The sequence below is a fragment of the Haliaeetus albicilla genome, chromosome 17 (genome assembly GCF_947461875.1).
Source record: "Haliaeetus albicilla chromosome 17, bHalAlb1.1, whole genome shotgun sequence".
Classification (NCBI taxonomy): Eukaryota; Metazoa; Chordata; class Aves; order Accipitriformes; family Accipitridae; genus Haliaeetus; species Haliaeetus albicilla.
In genome coordinates this window covers 31,480,426-31,494,008 of record NC_091499.1, presented here as the reverse complement: position 1 = coordinate 31,494,008, position 13,583 = coordinate 31,480,426, and the positions used below count along the sequence as shown (strand labels likewise).

The 13,583-nt window shown below is 48.5% G+C and overlaps 1 protein-coding gene across 3 annotated transcripts in view; it reads left to right on the top strand.

Moving 5' to 3' along the window:
• Positions 1-4,195: 4,195 nt before the first annotated feature.
• SOS1 (SOS Ras/Rac guanine nucleotide exchange factor 1) overlaps positions 4,196-13,583 on the top strand; it is a 53,598-nt gene continuing 44,210 nt past the window's right edge. The window contains exons 1-2 of one of the 3 annotated variants that reach the window (XM_069805256.1): positions 5,596-6,142; positions 7,608-7,759. In XM_069805256.1, the coding sequence (XP_069661357.1) occupies positions 7,736-7,759 (24 nt within the window). In that variant the 5' untranslated portion in view covers positions 5,596-6,142; positions 7,608-7,735. Of the gene's footprint in view, positions 4,607-5,595; positions 6,143-7,607; positions 7,826-13,583 lie in introns of those variants that run through there. The other 2 variants (XM_069805257.1, XM_069805255.1) reach the window with 2 other exon arrangements.

Below are 13,583 nucleotides of genomic sequence, written 5' to 3'. Positions count from 1 at the left end.
GCAGTCCTAGCCGCTAACAGGCAGAAGCGTGTTGCGATGTGGCTGTGTGACGGGGCATTTGCCAACCTGGCAGCAAAGTTTGATCAGTGCAGGGGCTGAGCTTGGGTCTCAGTCCAAACTGAGCTTTCTTAAAGAGAACAAAGAAGTGGGGTTGTTTCAGTCTGTTGCAGAAGTGCTTCTGGAAGCTGGGAGGACAGGGGCACGAACACTGCTTTTATCCTGTTGTTGCACATCTCTTCACGGGGTGCTGCCTACCCCTGTCAGAAACAGGATCTGGTCACCCGAGAAAGTAGGGGGTTCAGATTCCAGTTCTGCATCCCACTGCCCTTAAAACTGAAATTAAGAGCCATGCAAGGCGAAGCACATGTTGCTTACTGCCTGTTCCTTGTAGCTTTGCTACTGGGACCTTGCAATGGGGCTGGGGGGAACCCAGCAATGCTGCAAGCAGTGATGGAGATGGATGCGTCCCCCAGGCAGGGGGTGTTTCTTACACTCCACAGGGTTCAGCTTTAGCAATAGCGTTGCTGGTGTTTGAAGGAATCTACGTGAAAAGGTGGGGAAAAAAGCTGGTAAAACCAGGGAATGTGCCAAAACCTCTTGCTTCCCTTCAAGGAAACACTCCAGGCTGATCTAAAATACAGGTCATAGGGAGTCATGTTTCAGGCCTGTGTCATCTCTTGAGGGGTGCAGAAGGAGCTGGGACAATGTGTCTGGGGAGGGGGACATGGACACTGGTGGGCTCTCAAGTCCTCGCTGTGGATGGCAATGCTGGGTTCGCTGTCTGCTCAGCAGCATCCTCTGCAACACAGCTGCATTACTGTTGCTAGAGGTCATCTTCCCTCCTTGGGTGCAGATTTTCCCTTTACAGCTACTTTAAATCCAACACATTCAAATTCAGGTCCCCCTTGTGTTGCTCTGACAGCCAGCTACTCCTAGCAGTGTCTTCCAGGCTGAATACAGGAGTACACCATCAGCTCCTGGCAGTCCCTCCTGGTGGCGGTGCCTCGCATTCCCCACAGCAGCTGCTGGGGTCAAAGGGGTGCTGTCGCTCTTTGTAAGCCCCTGTTGCTCAGCCGGCCCTCGGGACAGTATGGTGAAGGGCTGCCACGACCCTCCACCTTGTTCTCCTCTCCCTCCTCCAGCAGCACTGGAGGATCCCGAGTGTCCCCATGCCACCCACAGATGTTGTACGCCCCTGTGAAGGCGCCGCTGTGCTGGTTGTGGCATTTGGTTTCTGCTCCTGACAGCAACAGCAGTGAGTCTCATCTTCACTTCTTGATAGAAGGGCAGGTCGCCCCACCGCCTGGCTCCCTGCACCTCCCCGTGCCACTGAGCTTCCCGTCCCCTCGTGATTCAACTCCTCTATCACTACGCCCCTACAAAAGCAGCCCCCCAGCTTTCAACTTTGTGCTCTTCCCTGCAACAGCCTGCACTGCAAGAGCACCCATGTGGCTGCAGTCCTTCCTCCGGGTCCTTAGACACCCTCGGTGTGGAGATGTGCGTATCTGTACGCGATAACCACCAGCGCCTGTGCCTGACCGCACTTGGCCTGCCTGTGCTTTCCACCACGGATGGGGCGCAATGCCAGTGCTGGGCAAACAGCATCCTATTGCTCTCAGTTGTGCTCTGCCCTTCAGCAGACCCATGGGACTTTTCCCAACCCCACCATGCTTTATTTGCCATGAACAGTGAAGCAACAGCTCCTCAGACAGCCCCGGAGATAGTTAAGTCTTGCTCAGTTGCTTTCCAAGCAAAACTGCACCCTCCCATGCAGCACACAAAATGAATGAACGTGATCAGGTGAAGGCCAGTGTCCTGGTTTCAGCTGGGATAGAGTTAACTGTCTTCCTAGTAGCTGGTACAGTGCTATGTTTTGAGTTCAGTATGTGAAGAATGTTGATAACACTGATGTTTTCAGTTGTTGCTCAGTAGTGTTTAGACTATAGTCAAGGATTTTTCAGCTTCTCATGCCCAGCCAGGGCACCTGACCGAAACTGGCCAACGGTGTATTCCATACCATGTGACGTCCCATCTAGTTTAGGAACTGGGAAGGGGGGGACAGGGAATCGCCGCTCGGGTACTGGCTGGGTGTCGGTCGGCGGGTGGTGAGCAATTGCCCTGCGCGTCATTTGTACATTTCAATCCCTTTATTACTACTGTTGTCATTTTATTAGTGTTATCATTATTCATTATTAGTTTCTTCTTTTCCGTTCTATTAAACCGTTCTTATCTCAACCCACGAGTTTTACTTCTTTTCCCGATTTCCTCCCCCATCCCACTGGATGGGGGGGAGTGAGTGAGCGGCTGCGTGGTGCTTAGTTGCTGGCTGGGGTTAAACCACGACAGCCAGTGAGGAACCCAGACTGCCCTGTCACCACCAATAAACCTGGGATGCCCCCAGGCAGGGGCACTGAAAAAGCACTGAATGCCAGGAGAGGAAGGCTATCAGCTGGTGCTAGCAGCTACGGGTGGAGGAAGTGCTCAGGCCTGGACTGTCCGGCGGCCTTACTGAATGTTTGAACTGACCGAACACAGTGCCTGCAGCCTCAAGTTACCCAACGCTGTCTTGTTTGAAGGAAAGAGATGCTGTAGACCATTCACTGGTATTTAGGAGTCCTGGCATCTTTGTCCCCAAAGGGAGGGGGCTGGAGAGCAGAGCACTGGTGCAGCTGGTGCACCCAGTGTTGCATGGACTTGGGAGCAGCTGAAGACTGAAACTTCAACAGACTGATTTTCCATTATAAGGCAGCGAGTGCAACAGCTCCACAGTCTATGAGATGCTGTGTTGGTGTCCCCTGAATGCACAGGCAGGCTGCTAGACCACGCAAATAGCTCTGAGACGTGAATATTCCTGCCTTTCATCCTTGTTCCAGCGAGCTCAAAGCAGAAGTCTGACTCCTTCAGACAGCAGTATCCGTCTGGAGGAAAAACGGCTGAGCACGAGCTGCAGGGTGAAGAGAGAGCTCTTTCTGAGAGGCTCCATCTGTTACCTGCCAAAGTACTGCTCAGCCTCTCAAGAACATCGCCCGTCCTCAGAGCGCTTCGCAAACACTAATTAAGTGAGCCTCCCAACACGCATACCATTCCTGATGTGTGTCTGCATGACCAGCCCTTGAGACGAAGGGAGACTCGGCAGTCTCTGTCCAAGCAATCTGTGTGGTCGCTTTGCTCTCCTCCCAGCCAGGAAGCCGGTCCTAAACCTCCCTTCCAGTGACCAGCAGAGGCTTTCATACTTCTACCTCCCTCCCTGTGCTCCCCAAGAGCAGCTCACTATTTCCTCTTCTGGTCCTCGGGCTCTCCCTGGCCCCTTGCCTTGCCAAGCAGAGCACAACGATTTGCTTTTCATCTCCAGCAGCATCCTCCTCCCGCTGCCCTGCCAGGCCCCGCAGACCACCGTGGACTTTGTCCTGTGTAAACCTCTGGGCTTTCCGTGCATGCTGGCTTTCCTTTTTCTGGCCCTTTTTCCAAGAACCAGGCTTACTTTTCACCCTTGGAGGGTGTTCTTGTGCTGCTTGAACGGGGCGTTTACTCCTCTCCCACCTCGGTCCCCATGGGAGAGGACGCCATCTTTCAAGCAGGGACTGACACCGCTCTCCAGGGAAGAGCGACGCCTCCACCCTGCCGGCCGCCTCCAGCTCCGAGCAGGCGGTTGTCACAGGCCGATGCCGTCTCCTTCTGCTCCGGGTCGCCCCGGGAAGGGAGGCTGGTGAGAAGCTGGCGGCGAGATCAGCGGTGGCCCACGGGGAGCGAAGCCTCGGGGGGCATCGCGGTCGGCACGCCCGCAGAGGCGCTAGCCAGGAGAGGGGGGCTCGCCCGCCCGAGCGCAGCTCCGCCGAGGTCCGCCACGGCCCCGCAGCCCTCTGTCCTCCCCAGACCTCCGGGGGAGATCCCCGTGGCTCCCCCCCAGCGTCCCGAACCCTTCTCGGGCCCTGCCCCGGCTGGGCCCCGCTCTCCCGGCCTCGCCCGGCGGCTGCCGGGGGCAGGGCCTGGGACCCGCCCCCGGCGGCGCTGCGCGGCGCCGCCCGCCGGCAGGGGGCGCGCGGGACCCGCCGCCGCCGCCTCCTCCTGAAGCCACTTCCGCCGGAGGAAGGCCCGGACCACGCGTCGCCGGCGCGCAGGCGCGGGGCTCCGCCGCAACCGCGCCTGCGCCGCGGCCGCTCAGCCGTTGCGGGCGAGGGCTGGAGCCTGGCGAGAGGGGAGGCGGCGGCGGCGCTCGCGCTCCGGGCGCCCGACCCCGCCCCTCGCGGCCCGCCGCGTGACCCCGCGCCTGCCGCCCCCCCCCCCCCCCCCGCCCGCCCCGGGGCGACCACCGAGAGCCGGGGGCGGGGAATGCGGCAGCCGCCGCCGCCTGCCCCCGCCGCTGCGGGCCTGCCGCCGGCGGCGGCGGCGGGGGGCCGCCGGGCCTCCTGCTGAGGGGCGCCCAGCCCTCCTCGCGGCGCCCGCCCCGGCCCGGCCCGGCCCGCCCCGCCCCGGCCCGCCCGCCTCCCCCGAGCGGGCCGGGCCCGGCGGCGGCCCCACCATGCAGGCGCAGCCGCTGCTCTACGAGTTCTTCAGCGAGGAGAACGCGCCCAAGTGGCGGGGGCTGCTGGTGCCCGCCCTCAAGAAGGTGAGGGGGAGCGGGGTCGTCCCCCCCCCCGCCCGCCCGCGGCGGGCAGGGCCGCGGGAGCGGGGCGCTCGGCCCGGGGCCCGACGTCGGCGCGGGGTGGGCCGCGGCCGGCGCTTCGGCCGAGCCGGGGGAAGCGGGCGCTGGGGCTCGGCGGGGGTCGGTCGCCGCCGCCGCCCTGCCGGGCGGGCGCCTGTCCCGGCCGGTGGTGGTGGTGAGGGGGAGGGGCGGCGTCCCCGCGCGCGGCCCGGTGCTCCTCGGCGGCGGGGGGAGCCGCGCTGGGGCGATGCTCTGGCGGACGGAGCCGTGTGGGTGAAAAGCGGATCAGGGACGCCCCCCCCCCCCCCCACACACACTTCGCCGAGAAGGAAGCAGGCAGGGCTGCTGCGGATTTCTGCTAGGCTCCCTTAGCGCCCAGGAGTGACACGGCTGGGGGCGGGGGGGGGGGATCGTTATGAGGAACTGCTGAGAGAGTTTTGGTTAATTAGTGTTCGGGCTTAATGACTTTTAGTTAAGCTTCTCTTAGTCTAAATGCCTTTTTGCTGAGAAGGCTTCATTAGGACAGGCTCGCAAGTCCTGCTCCCTCAGGATGGTGAAGCTTGTGCCTGTGGCATGGAAAGAATTTATTTGGAAGAGAGAAAAAATGGCGAGGGCTCCCCTTCCACTTCTGCAGCCAGGGTCCAGAAAGTAGAAGGCTTAAGAAGCAAGAGGTTTCTGACACCGTTGCTTGAACTGGCTTCAGATTGCAGAACTGGACGCTTTGTAGTCGTACACAGCAGTGCTTTATGAGTCTGTCTAGTTACAGTGATTAACTGCAACTTTTGTGTAAAAGACTTGCTCCTAGGGCTAGTTGAACCACTGCATCCTCCAGTATGGGTTGGAAGTCTCAAGTGTTGCAGTTGTACTGGTTCAGTATTTCTTCCTAATTTCCTCTTGCAATGTATTGCCTTGCTTTTTTGGGCGTGCTTCTTGAGGTCTCCAACACTGTGCTGTTCCATCCAGTTTTTGGAAGTCTTCTTGCTTGTCTGGTCAGTACGTAGCATGTACTGTTAATGTCTTATCCCTGATCGGCAGTCACTTCTTTGAAACTATACTTCGGCGCTAACTGGTATGACTCGCTGCTTCTTGCGGTGCTTGTAAGCATTTGGACAGCCATCTGACTGAAGCCTGCTTCGAAACTGGAGCTACCCAAGGTCTCGACCAGCAAGAGCTCATTCCTTTGGAGGATGGTTTATTTCATGGTGTAGCAGAGGTTTGTCAAATCTGGAATGAGGCTAAGTGCTAATTACTGGAGGATGTAGAGTGAGGATTCGAGGCAAGTATGAGCTAAGACTTTGGAATTACTTGCTACATCTGAAGCACAAGATTTCTTCCCAATGGACAAGCCATTCGTGGAGTCGCCCGGCATTAAAGAGGCTTGCTGAAGGGGTTGGATAAATTCCTCGGGGGGGGGGGGTGGAGAAGGAATTCTGGAGTCTGAAGTCAACAGAGAAGGCCAACGATGACAAGCTACGAAGGATGACAGACTGGTCCTGCAAGGTATAGTTGTCTTGGTTCGGTTGTGCTGTGCTCTATTTCTTACTGTGGGTAGAGGGGTGGCAGGAGCGAGGTGGAGTTAGTTCGGAAGGCTGCACGCTCAAACTCGCAACTGTCTGGCAGGTGTTAACTCTTTTAACCTCAGCTCTTCATGAGATCACCGCCTGTTTCTTATCTTCTCTCAGGCTATTGCCCCCTGTGCTCCAGAAGCATAGTCTTCTGCTGCTTGTTGTTGCTGTCCCAGTAAAGGTAGAAATGAAGAATCTGTCCATATTGCCACCTGCTTCACTGAACAGCCAAATACTTGAGTTATAGGAAAACTAAATGACAGATGAAAATATGAAATTGTTATCTTAATGGCTTCTTCATTAATGAAGAAACCAAATGGGGTATTGTACTAGCTTGTATAGATACAGGTAGCGTGGACTAGGGTGTTTAGCCCTGCTAAAGGGCTAAAAGTAATGAACCTGTCATAGGTGGCAGGTAAAACCGTGAACATTGCAGTGTACTTGCTTTGACAATCATCTGTCATTGCTCAAAACACAGGTGCGGTACTGCAGCTTTGGACCCCACTGGGTTTGAGATGCTGACCCCTTGCTCTGCTACCCAGAGACTTGAGCTGTACCTGGAGGCCAGCATGTGGGACTAGTAAAGTACAGAATGTGGCAACGTACACCAGTGAGGTCAAAGGGCAGAACTGTCCTGGAGGGAAACTAGTGCCTTGTAGCTTTGTCTGCTGAATTGCCAGAGCATGCTATCTCAGTAGGAGTCAGATTATCTGAAGCTCACGTACATCCTGTCGTTAGTAGCGGAGAACCTTTCATTCTCGCCCCCCCCCCCCCCCCCCAGTTAGCTGACCAGATGCTGACACTCATTCTCAGGTAGTGACAGCAAGCTGCTTTCTGAACACCTTGAAACCACGTAGATGCACAAACAGGATTGGGATAATTTCCTGCATAGCTGGAAATGACACTTAATAGTTTGGGAAGACCTATGTTGAATTAATATCTCTGATGAGGACAGTGGCATTTAATTTAACATTGTTGAAGTATATATACCAGGATGGAGTGTTCGCAGCTATTGGGGAAAGCTGCCGCACGTGGACCGAATCATTAAAATGCCATTGCCCTTTTGTAACTGTGAGTTGGCTTGTAATGCAGAGCTCAACACTACAGCCTTGGAATCACTTTCTTAAAAAATAGGTGTTGTTGAATCATTGCAAATGGCTTGCTTTTTCCCAATGAGTTATTTTGATTCTACTTTTTTTATCAAGCAACAAACCCAAGACTATGTAGTAAGAGTAAATCTCTCCCTACATCGAGTTCTTAGGAGGGTGTGCCTTGTGTTTCATTAGACATGAACCTTTAGCAGTAGAACTGTATTCGCATTGAACGGTTGCATGTGCAAAAAGCAGCTCTTGTACCATTCAGTTCATAATGTAATCCCTTTTCTTCCGATTCTCCTTCAGATGCTGTCAAGATAGACTCCAGTGCACTCAATTAGGAAGAAAATGATGTGTACTGAGATGCTTCTTTGCCCGGTCACTATTATTTTGAAGCAGTAAAAGAGGAGTGTTACAGAGATCCTTGGTTGCTGATGAAAGACAGTAATCGTGATGAGGTACAAGAAAAGGAAGTAAGAATAACAGCTGGTGTCTGAAATTGTAGTTGCAGAGATGGACAGAAGGTGAGATGCTGGGGCTGAAGACAGAGGATTCAAGACACATGAAACACCAGAGCTCTTGGGTGGCTGGAGATGGAGATACATGGCTTTTAAAACACCTTGGAAAACGGACTCAGAAGGGACACCTGCAAAGTGCTGCCTCTTCCAACACTGGTGTTCCTTCCCTAGGGAATTTATACACTTCATTCTGGTCATAACCTTTTAGATAGTTTTTCCTAAACGTCTTTCCTTGTGGCTTCACCTTGGTTGTATAACTCTTGTTTATGCAGTCAGAATTTCTCTGCATGCCTATGACTTGCTTCTTCCCTGATATGTTGGTTTTTACAGTAGAAAGTGTGTCATTCTTACTGAGTGGTACCTTAAGCAATTCAACGATTGAGAAAAACAAAGGAACTTTCTTACTCTACGGATGTTCCATTGTTTGCGTACCTCAAGTTCTTTTGAATCAGTTGAGCAATTAATAAGGGGTGCTGTCAGAATTCGTTGTGGTCAAAATGATTGGACTGATGTGGCTTGACAGCTGACGGGGATTTGCTTCTGCAGTTAAGGAAACTTTTCCAGATGGTGTGCCTCTGGGTACTCCATGTATTGTGTAGTCAGTCTTCTATACCTTTCATGGAGCAAAAGAGGCGAGAAAAGCTGCTTCAGTGACTACAGAGTGCTCAGGAAGCTGTGGCCGACAAAGATATTTCTACCTGACTTTTAATTACCTAGTTCTTTGAACAGATGACAGTCCAGTTGCCACTTGCTACTCAGAATGGCACTTCTTACTCTTGGCACTGCTTCACTGCAGATGTAGAACACCCTTAATTTCTGATTGCTTTGGGTTCTCTGTTCTTCCGATGGCTGTGGAGGATATAAGATCCTCCTACGGTTCAAGTCTTTACTGTAAGTTTTTTCACGTGCTCACTGGTGCAGTATAATACTGCTGCCTTGATACATCAAGAGAAATGTTAGAAAAAAAATCCGAGTCTTGTGGCCTCAGCGAATTGTTAGTGAAGTGTGGATCCAAGACATTTGTATTTGGTTTAATTTACTGGATTTTTCATTGATCAGGATAACAAAACATGCGCAGGGTTGCCAAATACCAGCTGTGATGTACAAGAATAGAAGAAAAAACCTTTTGATGTCGTGCTTGCACTATGAGAACACTCATCCATGCAAGCTGTGCATAAAATATTTCATCCCGGAGTGTTTCAGTGTTAAGCAGTTGCTTGTCAGTAGTTTTGTAGTCACGGAGGGAAGATGAACGAAAGATATGCTGAGTAAAAATAAGGGTTATAACATTAGCGAAGACTTTCAAAGTTACTGAAGTGAAGAAAATTCTTCCCTCCCCCTCAGAAAAACCTGCTCTGTGGCCAGCTCATTTCTACTAATAATCTGTTGAATAAACTGCACCTGCAAAGGTTTAGAAAAATGCTTATAATCAGTAAAGTTTCACTCTGTCTGATAGTGGTTTGGAAAACAGCTTGGCCTGTTGTCTTATTACAGGTTCTTCCATTTTATTATCAAAATGCTGTGGTAAATATGACGGGTGTTTTTCTTTAGACACTTTCTTACAAGCATTTCAGCTGCCACCAAGGAAGACTGGCAGCGTGGCAGTACCTGTACTCAGCCGTGAAGCACACTTGTTCTTTAGCAGGCGTTGGGTTTTGAGTCATACTGTGACTTCTTGCCAGAATCCCAGCAGATGGGTAGTCTTGTCCAGATACAAAAAAAATTATCTCTAACCAACAGTAGGTGCTTCGTTTTTATTTCAGTTTATTAAGTATCTTTAGAATTATTTCCTTCTGTTATGTGCTTTTTTTTGAAGCTGCTGGAGCTTCTGCTGCTCCTGATGGGACTCAGTTCAGTATTGTTCTCTCTGCAGCCTTTCACATGTAGGGTTTTTCTAGTGGAAGAACTGAGAAACACGAGCCTGATTGCGTTGATTATTAAATGATGATTTGGGAGCATTACGCTGGTGTTTTTTTGTAATGTGAAGTTGCTTTAAGAAGTCTTTGGAGAGGTTTTTTCATTGCAAGTTGAAATTTTTCAGCTTTACAATTGACATAAATTAGGCTTTTCCTCATGGCCGCGTGAGGAAGAGGTAACCGAAAACTGTTGCTAAGGAAGTGTGGTTTAGTATCAATCAGGTTGTTAAATTCACTGTGTGGGTCTTCCTTTCTTATCTGTTATCAAACGCCTCATTCTAGTGCAGAATGAGCTGCTGAGTGTCCATCTAGACTTGGGTTTGTGTCATCTTGTGACCAGCCTAGGAGTTGTGTTGGACCAGTTGGAGACTAAGCCTCTGTGTAAGCTGAAGGTGTTCCACCTGCAGTCCTTTAACTGAAACTTGTTTCTGGGTTTGGTCTAGGTCCCTACTGCTTCCCAGGAGGCTTGTGGGAGTGTTTATATTCTAACTTATTAAGTAGAGTTTGAAAGGAATGGTTTGAGAAAGCTTTATATAAAATAAGTTGCTAAGGGTTATAAAGTAAGATCAGATATATTTGTATTATTCGTTAAGCACATTTTTTTTCAGTTGGTTTCATTGACTTTTACTGGCATTTTAGATTTATGGTTGCCTAATTTTTAAGCTGTTGCCATTGCTGATAGAAATTCCTTGCTTTTGTTGTTTTGAAGGAAAGGAGAAAAAAAAAAAAAAGCCAAGTGGTCATATCATAGAATTTTCCTGAAGCACTACAAATTTTCTTAAGTGGATACTGCTTGTCTCTGCTTGTGTTCTTAAACAGAGCATGAAAAGCTGTTCAAGAAATGCTGGCTGTGCTTATCTTCAAATAAAGAGAATCCTGGTTGTTTCCCTTTTGAGAATTAAAAAAGATTGAGAAGATTGAACATTCAAAAAAGTTATCAGATGAGTTGAGTGAAAACGGAGCCATGGAGGCAGGGATTTGTAGCTGATGTAGATTGTATTTGCCTGTTGGAATTTATTGTGGTATTCCGAAGAATTGAAGCTTTTATGAAAAGATCTTAAGCTGCTCTTTTACTAATTTCCCTGTCATATAAGACAGACATTTTGGGCTGTGTGTAGAAGGGAAGGGATGGGTTCTGTCATTATTTAAGGGAGAGGTTAAATGTTTAGATAAGAATCTTATCTAAACATCACTACACTTCAGAAGTTAGTCTGTTTTTATCATGTGGGTGCCTAAGATAGGACTGTGAAGGATCTGGTGGGATGCAAGCCATGCTGCTTCTTTTCAAGGGTGTTAAGGCAGGGTGGCCCAGGTTTTTTAATTTAAAATCTGAGCTGACTATATGAGAAAGATGGAAACCCCCTGGTAACTTGATCTTCTTTTTTGAAACTGGTCACGTGATGGTATATGCTAACAGATGTTCTCATTTCTTGTCTTCCCTGACTAAATCTTGCATCTTACCCAGTCTTGCATCATGCCTTAGATAATGGACTTCTTGGGACTTGCTTTGAGTACCCTCAAATAACACTGTTTCACTCCTGATGGGAGTCTTAGGTACTATGGTAGTGCAGGTGCTAAAATTACACGTTTCTATGATAATTGTACACCAAGCTATCCTGTAGTTTTCCTTGTTAGCCTAGTTGTTTTCTTGCTTTCGCTTGACAACTTTGAATCCTAAATGATACAAAATCTCACTTAAGTAGCAGTGAAGCTTATTTATTACTTACCTAATATAGATAAACTACACTGGCAAGCCAGTGGCACTGCATGATGTTTTCCTCTGCCTGAGGTGGATATTCTACTAAAGTAGAGCTTGATAATGCCAGAAGACGATGGCCTTTGAGAAGAATGATGTAATTGCCCCCAAACATAAATGCTTAGGAAAAATGGAGCTTCATCTCCCTAACTAGGAGTAGGTTATTGTTGTTGACTGTTTCGGCTGACTATGGATATGTTTCAGGTCATGGCCTGATGTGGTATTTTTGTTTGCTTGTTCTTATTCCTATAGACTCTGTGTTACAGACTGAAAGAGTTGTGATGACGCTATTTAAGTTTACAATCTGTTTTCTAAATAAAGGATAAAATGGAGCTGCTCTTCGTCACTCTGGTTTATCATGCTCTGTATTTTTACTGTCGGATTGACTTGCTAATTTAACACTTCTTAAAGTACAAAGTGCTAGAGTATACTGCAGGGAGAATATAATACAAATTTGTTCAGTTTGGCTTTAAAAAAAAAATAATTCAAGGCAGCTCAGATCAGCTCTGATCTTTAAGAGCATACTTCTGCAAATCTGTAATTTCTGGTGTTAAGATGTTCCAAGCTGGTACAGTATTTCAGATGTCAGTGTTTGAATTGTAAATTAATGATTGGGACTGCTGGGCGTGCTGTTACTCGGGTACCTCCACAAACACACTCTAGCTGTGCGTGGTGAAGTTCTTAGGAAAAATGAAACTGTTGGCATAATCAAAATAGTTGTGTTAGCTAGTCAAATGAAGAGAAGTTGTCCTGTTCTATTTTTGCCAGACTGCCTTTAAGTTAAAAAAGGAGTAACTTCTGGAGATGTTTTTTAAGACCTGCTGCATAAGGGTATGCAATCTGCAAGAAACTAAATGCATGATCTAGCATACTTAAACCTCAACAGCAGTTAAATGAGCACCAGGACTATGCCCAGACATGAAGTTTTCAAGCTAATGAGTGCCTTAGCCAGCAAGTGGATTTCTATTTGAGGCTGTTGTGCGTTTGAACTTCATAATATTTAATTCTTGCTGTAACTGCAAACCGGAATGAGAACTCAGGTGTGAAATTAAATAATTATGGCACCATTATTTGAATATAGACATGGGTTTAATATTTGGATGAGACAGATTGTTGGGTTTTGGTTTAAGGTAGTTAAGCTTTTGTGTTAGTGATTGAGAGAAATGGAGGCATTTTGAGCTGTGTGCAGTGGAATGATAAAATGGTGAAATTGGGTCTTGAAAGATGTGTTGTGAAAGTTAGCAGTCACCTTGCTTTGGCATAATATTTGCCATCGATGTAGGATTGGGATTAAACTGCCTGTCTGTTTAAGCTCTGAAGCACTGAGCTTTGCATACCTAAAATTTAAACTGGTTAAAACTGTGCTATTTTGTGAACTACAGAAGTTTCAGAAGTTAAATGGCTGTCTGGAAAAATAATGGGAGGAGCAAGGATTGTGCCTCTGTGGATTTACACCAGTGAGAATTTACAGACACTTATGACATAATAGTAAACGTGTGTAGACCAAACTTTCAGAACTTCTGAATTGCCACTTAATGCCAGGACAACACTGTGGCCTTTTTTGAAGGCTTTTTTTACTCTAGAGCTGACATCTTTTTAAAAAATCAGTATGGAAACAAAACTCCTAAACCAATCTTGTTCTAGTGAGAGCTAATTGAGAATAGATTAAATAATTTGAAGGCTAAATACTGCTGACATCGTTGCTGTTTCTGTAGTGTGCTCTCTGAAAAAAATTCTGTATTTCGTTGTTGTGGGTTGAGTGACGAACAATGAGTTGTGGAAGGGAGCAAACACCATGTCTAAAATGTCTTGTACAAACAGTGGTTTAAGAACTAGGGGAGAAAGATAAATATATGCAGGGTTTTTAAACAGTTTTCTTAATTGCACTGCTAAGGACCGTTATTAATTAGCTGTTTTCTTGACATAAAATGTCACTTACAGCAATTTGAGTACATTTAACATTTGAGATTTGTATTTCTATCAGGTGTAGATGAGTGTTTCACTCATGTTTGTCTGGTGTGCTTTAACAGCTACATTTTGGGTTGGATTTTTTTGAGCTGTTTGGCTCTTTCTTTTTGTCACCTTTCTTTTG